Source organism: Amblyomma mixtum, chromosome 6 (assembly GCF_055824585.1).
Source record: "Amblyomma mixtum isolate Tamu chromosome 6, ASM5582458v1, whole genome shotgun sequence".
Classification (NCBI taxonomy): Eukaryota; Metazoa; Arthropoda; class Arachnida; order Ixodida; family Ixodidae; genus Amblyomma; species Amblyomma mixtum.
In genome coordinates, this window is record NC_143017.1 from 115,940,812 (window position 1) to 115,953,870 (window position 13,059).

At 48.3% G+C, this 13,059-nt stretch overlaps 1 protein-coding gene across 1 annotated transcript; it reads left to right on the forward strand.

The window, feature by feature from the left end:
* The first annotated feature begins 836 nt into the window (after nt 1-836).
* On the forward strand, nt 837-7,677 carry LOC149340145 (8.6 kDa transglutaminase substrate-like). Its single transcript, XM_089550671.1, has 4 exons — nt 837-916; nt 4,811-4,868; nt 5,164-5,287; nt 7,349-7,677. The coding sequence occupies exons 2-4, from the start codon at nt 4,819-4,821 to the stop codon at nt 7,499-7,501; spliced, it is 327 nt and encodes a 108-aa protein (XP_089406797.1). The 5' UTR covers nt 837-916; nt 4,811-4,818; the 3' UTR covers nt 7,502-7,677.
* The last annotated feature ends 5,382 nt before the right edge of the window (nt 7,678-13,059 follow it).

The following is a 13,059-nucleotide window of genomic DNA, read 5'->3' on the forward strand; positions in this document are numbered from 1 at the left end:
ACGCACGCACGCACGCACACACGCACGCGCGCACAACACGCACACACGCACGCACGCACACGCACACACACACACGTGCGCGCTCACGCACAAATTAGAAAAAGGGGGCCCTACCACTGCCAGTGTCAGATTGTAAAATTCCGTTATAAGAAAAAAAGAAACCTGACTGCGTTGCTTCCACTCTCGCATTCCAACCTCAATGATAAATGCACCGTCCAATTTTTTTCAGCTCACTAAAAAATGAGGAGTTGGAACATCCTGCACCTACAAGCATATGTACGCAAATAAGGTTGGTTATGATCAGTGGCCAGCATTTTGGCTTTCGCGTACACGGACACGATTCTTGGAATACCCTAGAAAGAGGCAGCCCCATTCGTGCCTATAAGCTAACATAACGCGTAATCACATCATCCAGTCCGGTCACGAGCCTAAGCTACACCGTTGAGTCAGCCGATGATCAAATGCGCATCTCCACCATTCCCGCCACGTATCACTGCGCTCAATTTATTGCACGTGCGGGGCCCCAGCGTCCCGCTTTCTTTCTTTAACTTCACGGAAGCAAAAAGAAGGAGTGTCGTGGCGCAAAGCACTGTAACCCGCGGGATTTCGAAGCGGACTGCGATGATCCTCAGATAGGAACCGTTGAGCAGGGCGGGTGGGAGCTTTTTGTTTTGTTAATACTCTCGCGTTCAGAACCCGTTCGCACCCGGCGCATTAATGAAGTGGAGCTTCTATGAGCGGTGCCACGTCGAGCCGACGTTCAAGGTTTTCTGAAGAGGAGGAGGAGGATTCTGTGGGCTGGACTTCGCCGCAGACTTCAGCGGGGGAAAGAGCGACAGGTCTATAAAACCCACCCAGTTTTCTGAAGCAGTGTCTTCGTTTCAACCGTCTCTGCACTAGTGCCCCTACAACCAAGGTGAGCTCGGGAGCGCCGGATGACCACTTTACTTTGTGAAGATTGCGGATACCAGAACGACCGGCTTTTGCAAGAGGCTATCTCTATCGTGGTAGCATCGCTAATACATGGTCCAGACTTTATCTATCCGTCGTTCCGCAAGCCGCAGTGCAAATCGACCTCTCTGCGTAACACAGTTCACGCCCGTCTGAGCAGTGCTGCGGAGGCTGCGACCGGTCCATAATGTGAACATTAGTGTTGGACCGGTGCCGTATACTTCTTATTACTGAGGGATATAAGCTGGCATAAACTTGTGCTGAACATCAGGCTAGCTGTAAGAAATTGTAGGTTTGATTTTTGCTACAGTCGAAATGAGGAGAGATGAGGTAAAGTAAGAACTAATGAAAAGCCGATACATTTTTATATGCCTGTTAACAGAAAGCCGAGAGTTAAACTGATGGCAACGACACACCTTGTATTGCAAGATATCAGAGAGCCTAGTTAGCTAGTACAATTACAACTTTAGCAAGTAACGCGGGGCGCAGCGGCTTCGTCTGCTGTATTGTCAACTGCGCATGCGCAAGCGCGCTGAGACGCTGGCCAATTAGGCGCCTAGCAGGGGAGCCTTCATGTCCGGCTTCAAGATATGTGACCTAACCGACTCTCCTAAGTTCTTTGCTTCCTCTGTTGGCATGGCTTTCTTTACCAGTTTAGGATATAAATTTCTTCCAAACCCACCAGGCCTTTCCTCATTATTGTCACGAAGGAAAATTATTGTGTGGAAGATTACGTCAAATATATTTGTATTTGTTTCAGGCAATAGGCTGTCCCTTTAAAAGACGCCTTCTGCATGGCGTCACGCTACGCTGTTAGAAAGATGCTTAGAACGCAAACATCAACATGTGATAAACTTGGTTTTCCGCGTGCAGTAACTTCCGTGCCCCTAGATTGACAGGAGTACGGACCGGCAGCTTTTGTATAACACCTTCGCGCTTGGATTAGCCTTGCATACTTAACTTTGCCATAAATTCTGAAGGAGAATATGCAGCGGATTATTAGTGAAATAGCTTGATATATATATGAAATCGTTTGCGGTTTCACGTTACCATACTCCTGTAAAGCTTGCAGCCGCTAAGCGTACCAAACTTTGCTAGCACGCTTAGTAAAGAGAACAATAGTTGCACTGTGTACCTGAAGCACTGAACTCTGCTCCACATGATAGCTGGTTCAGGTTACGCCATATCTTTCATAAGTATTGTACGTAATCTTGTTTATTACTTCTTTTTCTTCTTATTCGTCCAGGCCACTGGACGAGTACTGGGGAAACCCGTTATTGCAGTCTGTGTTATTGAATGACTAACTTTGTATTCTGCTCACGCTCACATACAGGAGGCAAAATATCGAAATGCAGAGGAGTAAAAAATTACAAACATTTATCCTGATAAGAGAGCGCGCTGACTCCAATATTTGTACCGGGTTGAAAAAGTGACGCGGATAACGGTCTGTAGCCCTTCATCTATGAGCGGCTATGTCAATATATAAGCTTGAATTATAATATATTGTCGGAGCCGTAAACGCTGCTGTCGTTTGTTGACTAATTCGAGGTGGTACGGGTGGCAAGACTGTCGATACGTTCTATGCGCTAGAACTTTGCTACATCACCTCTGAGCCATACAGATATTCGGAACATTAATCTCAGGTTTACTGGAGCTTTAGTTCGTTCAGGACACCGTGCGACGTCTCTTACCTTTAGAGTTTTAGAGTGGTTTATACCCGCCAGACCTCCTATACCAGTGCAAATTTCTGTCTGTCTGTGTGGTGGTCAAGGCACTTCAAAATTCAAAGGTGTGCAAAAATGGCAGCAGGAAGCACCATAAACTGTCTCTCCAGAGCAACATTAAAAACGTTACTAAAAATGCTAATATCGCGAGAATCTGGCCTATTAGGTTGTCCACGGGAGTTCAACGGGCTTAACTTTTCGCAGAACAAGATGAAGACACACACATAGAGCGAACTAAAACACAACTCGCATGGATAGTAAACACGCTTTCAAGGCGTCCAAAGAAGTTTGCGCTCGCCATCTCAGGATCTATAAAGGAGATCGGCCAACACGCACATATAAAGCCTTTGCGAAAACTAAAGAGAAAAAGGAGGCTTGCTTCCAAGCCGTATTTCGAGACTCTAGCAGCATCCGTGCAAGCCTTAGCTTTCGGAAGGGTGAGGACCAGAATTGCTTTCACCTTTGAGAGATTTGGAACGCTCGCGATGCGTAGCCAACCACACTGTTTGGTACAGGAGCAAACCCCTCGGGATTTGCGCTCTTGACAAAGGCTGTGCCAACTCATATTTGCACGTAACTCTGCGTGCAAAACGGTACATAAAGTGACAAAACACGCCAGACGCTTTTAAGCTCGAGCTCCAAAGAACGAGGAACGCAGTGAAGGGCAACTGGAGCGCTTTCTACATGCGAAGGAAATTTCCGAATCAACATCCCATCGGACTTGCCTGGTAAATTCATGGCTCACAGCTAAGTGTTCGTGTCGTCTCGTAAGCCGCACTTTGAACGCCTCTGAGTAAAAACCTTCTTGTTTGAGGGCCCTACCACTTTGATGCGATTACCTTCTTGGCATGATCTGCGTTACTACAGCCAGTCAGCTAAAGTAACCCAATCGAAAGGTACAATAGGAAATTTTCTGTCGTCGCAACAGATTTTCTATATTTATTTTGCTTATAAACTTGTATTAACAACAATAATTTTTGAAGTAAAACAGAATTTTGTGTAGTTACTAGAGAAAAAGCATAAAAGAACTACAGACTGCAGCAAAGTGCTGCACAAAAAACAGCAGCATTGGGGAAAAATATCTGACGCAGAAAAATCAGTCATTACGGCAAAACAACAAAAAATTTTGTCGCATTGTGGAGATGGCTCTGTATTTCGAATGGAAATATTTTGTTAAAGTAGTCTTTGGAGACAGATAAGGAGTGAAAAGTAATATTAGCAAATTATGATAGTAAATCAGAAATTCTCAATGTATTAATATCGGTCTTTGGATGTGTCTCATTCCAGTGGGTACCTGCTCACTGTGGCATTCAGGCTAATGAAAAAGCAGATGAAGCGGCCCGTAAGGGCCATCAACATCGGAGATACATTAGAACCTTTTTTACGAAATCTGATGCGTCCCAGGTGGCCAAAAGTTTTGCTTCCGAAGAAATGTATCGGCTTTGGAGTTTGCCGACATATCAGTACCAATTTCTTCACTCAATCTACCCACATCTTAGATCAAGACTCTCACCCAGAATTCCTCGACATCTGGAAACACTTTATCATCGACGTCGTCTTAATGCTGCATATACAAACGGCTTACGATACCGTTTTAGACAAATGGACAGTCCGCACTGTGACAACTGTGCCGCGATAGAAACTGTGGAGCATATCTTGCTTGAGTGCCCTGCATATGCTAACGAGCGTGCGTAGTATGAACATTGCATGCAGAAGCTCTGCTCAGTGCCCCTTACAATGGACAAAGTTTTAGGTCCCTTAGCCTGCCTTAGGCAACAGAGACTTGCAATGACTTTTCTATTCACATATTTAAAAGACATTGGACATCTCGATAAGCTTTAAATTCACTTGCACGTCACCTTCATGCATTCTTCATGCAGTGAACTTCGTCAGCCCATTTGACGGACTATGCACTCCATCACTCCATAGGTTACATCAATACTCGCCATTGCATCCTTAGTACCTATTTCATGGCCGCATTTTATCTTCGTTTTTTTTTTACCTCTTCCACTCTGCTCTCCTTCTGTCTTTGTCTCCCAATTCCCCTCCCTACGCAGAGTAGCATGCCAGCGATTTTTAAACGCCGGCTAAATTCTCTGCTCTTCATTAAAGAGTCTCTCTCTCTCTCATTCCAGAAACGAAGATGAAGGCTGCTCTTCTTCTCCTGGTCGTCCTTGCCGTCGCCGTCATCGGGTAAGCAGAAGCTTTAATTCTTCGTTTCGCATTAAATGACCTTAAAAAATGGTTTTGTTAGAAGTACAACGCATGTTGTCCTACGTGTTGCCCTAGAAACCTGAATTTATCAATTATTTAAACATGAAGAGCGAGGGTAATATTAGTGAGGAATTGGATAGGTCCGCGCTCACTAAGCAGTGCAAATTCGTATCCAAGCGAAGGTGTTGCGGCTTAAAACAGTTTAACTCGCTTTTAGCTCATGCATTTGCGGGGTAAGTTCATTTCTGCTGCGCTCTCCTATTCAAATCCGCAGCACCCTGGCCACGTCTGCACCAAACTGCGACGCCGGCTGCGACAAGAGCAAGTGCCCCAACCCAGCCAGCTGCAAGTGCGGCACCTTCAAGGACGCTTGCAACTGCTGTGACGTCTGCTACAAGGTACGTGCAGCCATTGCCGACAAAGAGGAGGAGAACGATGTTGCGTGATGCACAGTTTCTTCCGATAGTTACGAGGTCACCTCTAGGGCTACTGTAACACTCGCAATGCACTGTGGTGAGGTGTCCTGTAGCGCTTAAAATGCTATAGACAGCTCAAACCACAAAGACGACTCCTCAAACTTTCTTGAGTGCGAGGGTTGCCGCAATGCTGAACTGGGCAAATGTTTTCGTGAATGGCGTAGGTAACTTCAGAAGGAGCTAAAAAACAGTGCTTCGGGCTATGTCTTCTGCTTCTAACCGAATGAACAGAAATGCAAAAAACAGCACCACCTGACTTGACTTGCTGGTTTATATAAGCGAGACAAAAGAATTCCAGGTATCGGGAAGCTTGTAAAAGTATTGACATTTTAGTTTCATAAACAAGTGGCAGCGTTCATGATAAGTGGATGTCGAAGGTGACGACGTAATGTTATTCACGACAGTCAGACCACGTTATTTTTTAAGCAGCATCTCAGAATAGAGTTCATCTCAACGTGCGGAAAATTTAGGCGTCTCATTTTTTGGCACTCCTTTTAATACAGTAAACGTGCTCTCACTCGATCCCACAATGACATGACACAACGTAATGAATCTCGAATTAATGACAGATACCAATAATATGTTGATTGCTTCGCTCAGCCGAAAAGTATGCCCCCTCCTAAATAGTAATAATGATTAGTGGACAGAACTCATCAGTATCTGCAGTATAGCACCGACAAAAAGCAGCCTTCTTTTGAACCAGGGGTAGTAAAGAGCAATTTCATTTACCATTTCATTTAGCCGTGACGTTAATGTGACGAAAGAAAAACAGCAAGTCGGAAAGGAAATGGCTAACCGCAGGCACGACCAGTTAGTAGAGACGCCACCGCTAGCCAGCATGGTTCCGCCGCATCCAGTCCGGCTGAGCCACACGCACCTTGCTGTGCCAATCCGTCGTACAATCAACGCCTAGTTTTAAGGCGGAAGCCTTTAATGGCTCATGCTGTTTTCCGTCCGTTAACAAAGCGTGTCACTCGCGTTCAACTCGGGAACTAAAATATAGAAGGAAACCAGTGGTTGCTTCAGATAGAGGAGAAAAAAAATGAACCTAGAAGCGAAGTTTGATGACTGTCGATTAGTTAGTTAAATAATTATAGGCAACAATGTCGAAATTGCGTCGAAATAGCGCGAACGTCGATATAGCCACGGGAATGGTGTGACGTCATATTTACCGGAAGTCGTCACGGTGTAGTGAATATAGTCAAAGAATGGTTGGAAAAACGTCGGAATTTTGTGAAATTAGACGAAAAAATGCGTAATTAAGCGTAATTAACACTCAAGATCCCTGAAAGATGTATAATTTGGGTATCTATACAGCCACGGGAATGGTGTGACGTCACATCCACTGGAAGTCGTCACGGCAAAGCGTTCTCGGCATTCGCCTCTCAAAACTTTAGTTGCCAAAGTGTCCACACAATTTTTTTTTGCCGAGACTGAATCAGCGGCGACAAAACTCGCCCAGGCGTGTGGACGCGTCGTCGTGGTCTACGGCCCGTGTTTTACTAACCTTCGCATTAAGCTAGAACCCTGTCTTCTCAACCTTGTTTTTTATTAGACTTTTGTGTTAATCGAAACACCAACATCCATTTTCAGAATTTTATCTGTTCTGTACAGTCAATTTCCCGATTAAGTAGGTTGTCCCTGTGTTCCTGCGACAAGAAAATTTATGGCACAAAGTTACCACGTAGCCTTACCGCATATTGATATCGGTACTGACGGGGACTAGTTCCTTGAGGGCTCTGTAAAGTTAGCGGCAATGATAGTGAGGTAGCGGTCAGTAAAAGTCCCATTCCTTATTCCTTGCAGACGCACAGTACCTGTGCATAGCTGCCGGACGGTATACCGGTAACGGGGGTGGCATACGGTAGCACGCAGCTAAGACTCTCTAATATGTTCACTTTTTTTTTCTGCTCATGCTGTATTTGCACTGCAATTACAATGTATTGCCTGTCACTCATGCTGCACCATCCCTGCGTACCGCAGTGCCCCGGCGAGTCTTGCGTGCCAGTCTTCCAGGACAAGTGCTCTGGAAAGAACACCTGCCAGCTGGAGCCTGGAGCAGCCATCCTCACCGGTGCCACCGGCATCTGCGCCGAGAAGGGATACGTCTTCAACAGCGAGAAGCACCACGGCTAAACCTCACGCCCACAACGAGGCGCACAGCGTCTCGCTTCTTTCTGTTGTTGTGATGGGGGCTTGCTCCCAAGCCCCAGTCAAGTGTGATATATGAGCATTCGTGCCATTTATGTGTTGGGCTGCCGACACTGTTGTCGGCAGTCATAATGTAAAATAAAGTGCTTTATCTTCTTCCACTTGGGGTGATAACTGCCATCTCTGTAAAGAAAAAGCAGAAAAGATTACTTATGTACGAGTTGTAGAGACCCTCACTGGGGCACAGTCATGCATACTATTTTCATATGCGGTCAAAGGGACATACGACGAGCAATAAGATACAAAAACCAATAACAGAAATACACACACTTTGGCGTATTTGTTATACACTGCGATACAGCCCGGCAGCTGACATGCCACATAACTATAATAATCTCACCAGGTGGCCCCAGGTAGCACCAAAAGACAAGGAGGTTGAGGCTCTCTTGCTAGCGTGAAACGCGAGGAGGTGCGGCAAGTGAGCAGACCTCCGTTACTGAGCGACGAACCTCAACCAAGCTCCTTGTCTTTGGTGCTACCTGGAGCTACTTTTTGGCAATGCATATAGGCCACTTGCATTCGCTAGGCGCCTCCACTATCGTATTGTGGTCAGCGCCATCTCACGACAAGTTCTGCGTGCTTTTCAGGAAAGCTCCCTTGCCGCCGTGCGCAAGCCGGAATGGAAGTCGTCTATTTAGGGCGTTCGGATGCTTTTCGATATGGGATTTAGCTCATGAATGAAGTCCAAAATTTTCTTGTGGGGGGAGGGGGGGGGAGCAAATATTGCCAGTGGCACGTAGCGTTTGGAATGAACCATAATCGCGAGAGCGGCGATATAAAATTGGCTGAAGGCTTAGCTTGGTTAAGCCTGGCTGATTGCGAAAACAATAACACCTGGCTGCGCTTGGTTCTGCTGGTAGTTGGACATGGTTTCCCGTATAGTGCAACTCTGGTCACGACTCGGTTCTGTTAATATGGTTACCCGTATGGATTCACTCTGGACACAACATGGGTCTACTGTAAATGTGCTTTATTTATTCCGATGAACACGCTTTGGTGATCCGTAAAGAAATGGCCTTTGACTCTGAACTTGTAGATGAACCCGCAGCAAGCCGGCATGCTCGCCATTCTGCAGCATACCCACGCTACTTCACCAACCGTTGTTCCCTTTCTTCGTCTGTTTCTTCGGCACGGCGCCGTCGCTTGGCCGCGGCACACCGTTCGAGCCTCGCCTTGTACGCATCCTCCGACATAGCACAGCACTGCGAGGAGCACAGCCGCAGACCCGTTTTATCCCAGTCTAGCGAGCGCCCTCACTCGGCAGCTGCGCCGGAGCGAAGGATGAGCCTTCATCGATGTGACGAGTTGGGCCCCCAGCTCTCCTCTTGTCGTGACATCATGCTGTCACGTGGTAGCGCGCCGCAAACGGCGCCGGAGCGAAGGATGAGCCTCCATCGATGAGACGAGTTGGGCCCTCAGCGGCCCTCAGCTCTCCTCTTGTCGTGACGTCACGCGGTCACGTGGTAGCGCGCCGCAGCTGCGCCGGAGCGAAGGATGAACCTCCATACCTCCATCGATGACAGAAAAGTGCAAGCAGTATTGCGTTCGCAATAAAAGCGATTTGACTGATGCTTCCGATAAGTGTGTCGCGCAAGCATACATAAATGTGGCGTCCCAGACTAAGTTGAGGACAATAAAAACACTGCAAAACCGGTGGTTCGGTGCTCACAGCTTATTTTTATACTTTTCACAGCTCTCTCTGTCTGTACACAGTTCAATGTTGCTATAGTCGGACACAGCTCAAGAACAAAGTGGGTTTTTCGCGACAAAGAACCCCATTTCAGCCAATGGCATCGGCCGATTCTCATCACCCTGATAGCGTGACAATTCAGGGAGTGGTGTGACAATGAAGGGAGGGAACTCTCCCCTTCCATCTGCCACTCCCTGGATTGTCACCCTAGCAGGCTCATGAGAACCGGCTGACATCACTGGCTGGAAGGGGGCCCTTTGACGGAGAAATGCTGCTTCGTTCTTGAGTTTTGTCAGGCTATAACAGCGGCGGTAATGCAGGTGTCGTGCCAGCACACGTAACCACTCATGCCATCTGCGAGCGCAATGACAACCCTCTTTGTCAAACCATCCACGACAAGCCTATACAGTGTCTCGATGTATGCCCCAAGAGAGTCCTTACTGTGTAGTGAAAGTTCCGGAAGACGGCTTTGTGAAGTTGTCGCTGGATCTGGTGTACCTGATTTCTGGTGGTTCTTGGTGAAGTCAGAACTGATGCAGCCCAGATAACTTTGTCCGGCGTGCGCGGATGAGATTAAGTTTGCGGGAATATGGTGGCCGAAGCTGGTATAGGACTGAGTTAATTGGAGAGACATGGGAGAGGCCTCTGCCCTGCAGTGGTAGCAGTCAGGCTGATGATGATGATCGTTTTCCACTGCGTGGGGGCTCTACAGGAAGGTGAACTTAAGCTTAGCATTTTTTTTCCAAGTTTACTGTGCAGCGAAAATTCCTTCCCCATTACGGCTTCGCCTGTTTTGGAAGCGAAAATCGCGGATGCAGCGCTGAAGCATTCTGATGTCGCAATAACATTTCATAGTCTTTTCTGCACATTACTGCCATGTCTCGTAGTCTAAGTAAAGTGATGACAGGATTAAGACGCGCTTTGCTGTTGGGAGAAAAGAAAGAGGGAGCAGTTCCAACGTGATGGCTTACAATCGGGCTGGAGAGCTCCATCCGGCTTCTGTTCCTAGGATGGGCTTGCAGCGTCGCTTTGTAGAGAGTTTTCGCAATGCGGGGAAGCTGGCTTTTAAAATTTCTAAAGGTTTCATGGTGCCCTCAGAGATGCCTGTGGGCAAGAATTGAACGAGTCAGCGCGAGCCGTCTGCAAAAACCAACGGCACGCGCTCGTAGGTACCCTCTTCCCCTCTCCCCTCCCGCCATCCCCCTCTGCTACGCACAGAAGGGAGCCTGATATCCTTGTGAAGACAGAAAACTACGCAGGAGCCAGGACACAGAAAAGATGCAGACAGGACGAGCGTAGACTAACAACTGATTTATTGAACGAAACGACCTTGCTTCAAAAGCAACGCATGCGCAACCAAACTTAACGCCAAAAGCAAAAGTACCCTATCTTATCAACCCAAAAAGTCACGTTCTTTCTGATACAGGTGAATTGATGCCTCGCTAACACATTTTTCCGCACCGTATCTAGCAATTTGCCAGGCTTCAAAAATCTCGCGTGCCTTCCTGTCCTTCGCGCAGGAAGGTGGGAGAAGGGAAGAAGGTGGGAGGGAAATTTGGTGACAACGTGTTCTTTTCCGCCCCATGTAAACTGTCTCGTTTATGCCGATTAACAAACAATAACCTACAAAAGAAAGTAGGGTGCGGAGTCAACCACAGACCTAAGTTTGAAGCCCGTAAGATGGAAGTTATCTACGAGATCCCATTCAGCTGTTGTTCCGTATATGTAGGGTAGACGGGGCGCTGCATTAATAACGCCTTCAGGAGCACAATAACTCTTTGAGCCAGCACGGTGGGCAGCATTTAGCAAGGCACTGCCAGTTTTGTAAGATCAACGACAAGAAGAAATTTTTGTACGCCGCTTTTCAAGCAAACGAAGATTATAGGCTGCGCGAAGGACAGGAAGGCACGCGAGATTTTTGAAGCCTGGCAACTTGCTAAATACGGTGCGGAAAAATGTATTAGCGAGGCATCAATTCATCTGTATCAGAAAGAACTTGAATTTTTGGTTTGATAAGATAGGGTGCTTTGGCTTTTGGCGTTAAGTTTGGTTGCGCATGCGTTGCTCTTGAAGGAAGGTCGTTTCGTTCAATAAATCAGTTTGAGAAGAGATTCCACGACCTCGGACAGAAAGACGCGCCCACGGTCGCTCAGCAGTTCCCGGGGCGCTCCATGGCGAAGAATGAAGTGATGCAAGATGAAAGAGGCAAAGTGTGGTGCCGTAGCAGCAGGAAGAGCCGCGGTTTCTGCGTAACGCGTGAGGTGGTCGACGGCTACAATAACCCAGCGGTTGCCAGCAGCAGTGTAAGGAAGGGGGCCGTAGAGGTCAATCCCAACTCTGTCAAAAGGACGGGAAGGGCAAGGGAGAGGCTGCATCTGGCCGACTGAGTGGTGAGGAGCCGGCTTGCCACGTTGACAGTCAGGGCACGAGCGGACGTATTTGAGGACGTAGGTGGACATACCGCGCCAATAATAGCGGAGACGGAGTCGCGTGTATGTTTTAAAGGCGCCGGCATGAGCAGACTGCGGGTCGTTGTGAAACCGGGCGCAGAATGTCGACCGCAGATGGGCAGGGACGACAAGCAACCACTTCCTGCCCGTAGGGACGTAGTTGCGGCGGTACAATAGACCATCACGAATGGCGAAGTGAGCAGCCTGGCGGCGGAGGGCACCAGGCACGGGTGCCGCCGAGGAATTTGAGAGAAAACGTACAAGCGAATATATCCAGGGGTCCTTCTGTTGCTCGCTGCCCATGGTATCTGTTGAAAACGACAGCGAAGCGCAACCGGTTGGCGAGTGGCAGACAACGTCTGGCGGCAGTGGAGAGCGGGACAATGCGTCGGCGTCGTTATGTTTTCGGCCGGAGCGATAGATGACACGGATATCATACTCCTGTAGGCGTAGGGCCCAGCGAGCGAGGCGGCCTGTAGGGTATTTCAAGGAGGCCAGCCAGCACAGGGAATGATGGTCCGTGACGATATCGAAAGGGCGGCCATAAACGTAAGGGCGAAACTTTCCGATCGCCCAAACAATCGCCAAGCATTCCTTCTCGGTTACTGAGTAGTTGGATTCCGCTTTTGTCAGTGCACGGCTCGCGTAGGCAACGACATACTCGGGAAATCCGGGTTTACGTTGCGTAAGGACAGCGCCGAGGCCAACGCCACTGGCATCGGTGTGAATTTCAGTGGGAGCAGTGGGGTCGAAGTGGCGTAAAATGGGAGGCGCTGTGAGCAGCCGGCGTAAGGTGATGAAGGCGTCGTCGCAGTCAGGTGACCAATCGGACAGGTTGTTGGCGCCCCGAAGAAGTTTCGTAAGTGGTGCGATGATAGAGGCAAAATTTCGGACGAAACGTCGGAAATAAGAACACAGGCCGAGAAAGCTGCGAAGTTCCTTCTGAGTCGACGGCTTGGGGAACTCAGCGACGGCACGAAGTTTGGCTGAGTCAGGAAGCACGCCGTCCTTAGAGACGACGTGACCTAAAATTGTCAGTTGGCGGGCGCCAAAGCGACACTTTTTGAGATTAAGTTGGAGCCCCGCGGCAGTTAAACATGTCAACACGTGCTCCAAGCGGTGAAGGTGCGTCTCAAAATCAGGCGCGAAGACGACAATGTCGTCTAAGTAGCACAGGCACGTGGTCCACTTCAGGCCGCGTAAAATGGAGTCCATCATTCGCTCGAAAGTCGCTGGGGCATTACAAAGGCCGAAAGGCATGACGGTAAATTCGTACAAGCCATCTGGTGTAACAAAAGCCGTCTTGGCACGGTCAGCCTCGGCCACAGGGACCGGCCAATACC

What these genes read in the sequence shown, in the direction of transcription:
- LOC149340145 (XM_089550671.1), top strand. Translation starts at nt 4,819, where the DNA reads ATGAAGGCTGCTCTTCTTCTCCTGGTCGTCCTTGCCGTCGCCGTCATC. An exon ending in CTTGCCGTCGCCGTCATCGG is followed by an intron (nt 4,869 to 5,163) that starts GTAAGCAGAAGC and finishes TCAAATCCGCAG; the next exon opens with CACCCTGGCCACGTCTGCAC. An exon ending in GCTGTGACGTCTGCTACAAG is followed by an intron (nt 5,288 to 7,348) that starts GTACGTGCAGCC and finishes TGCGTACCGCAG; the next exon opens with TGCCCCGGCGAGTCTTGCGT.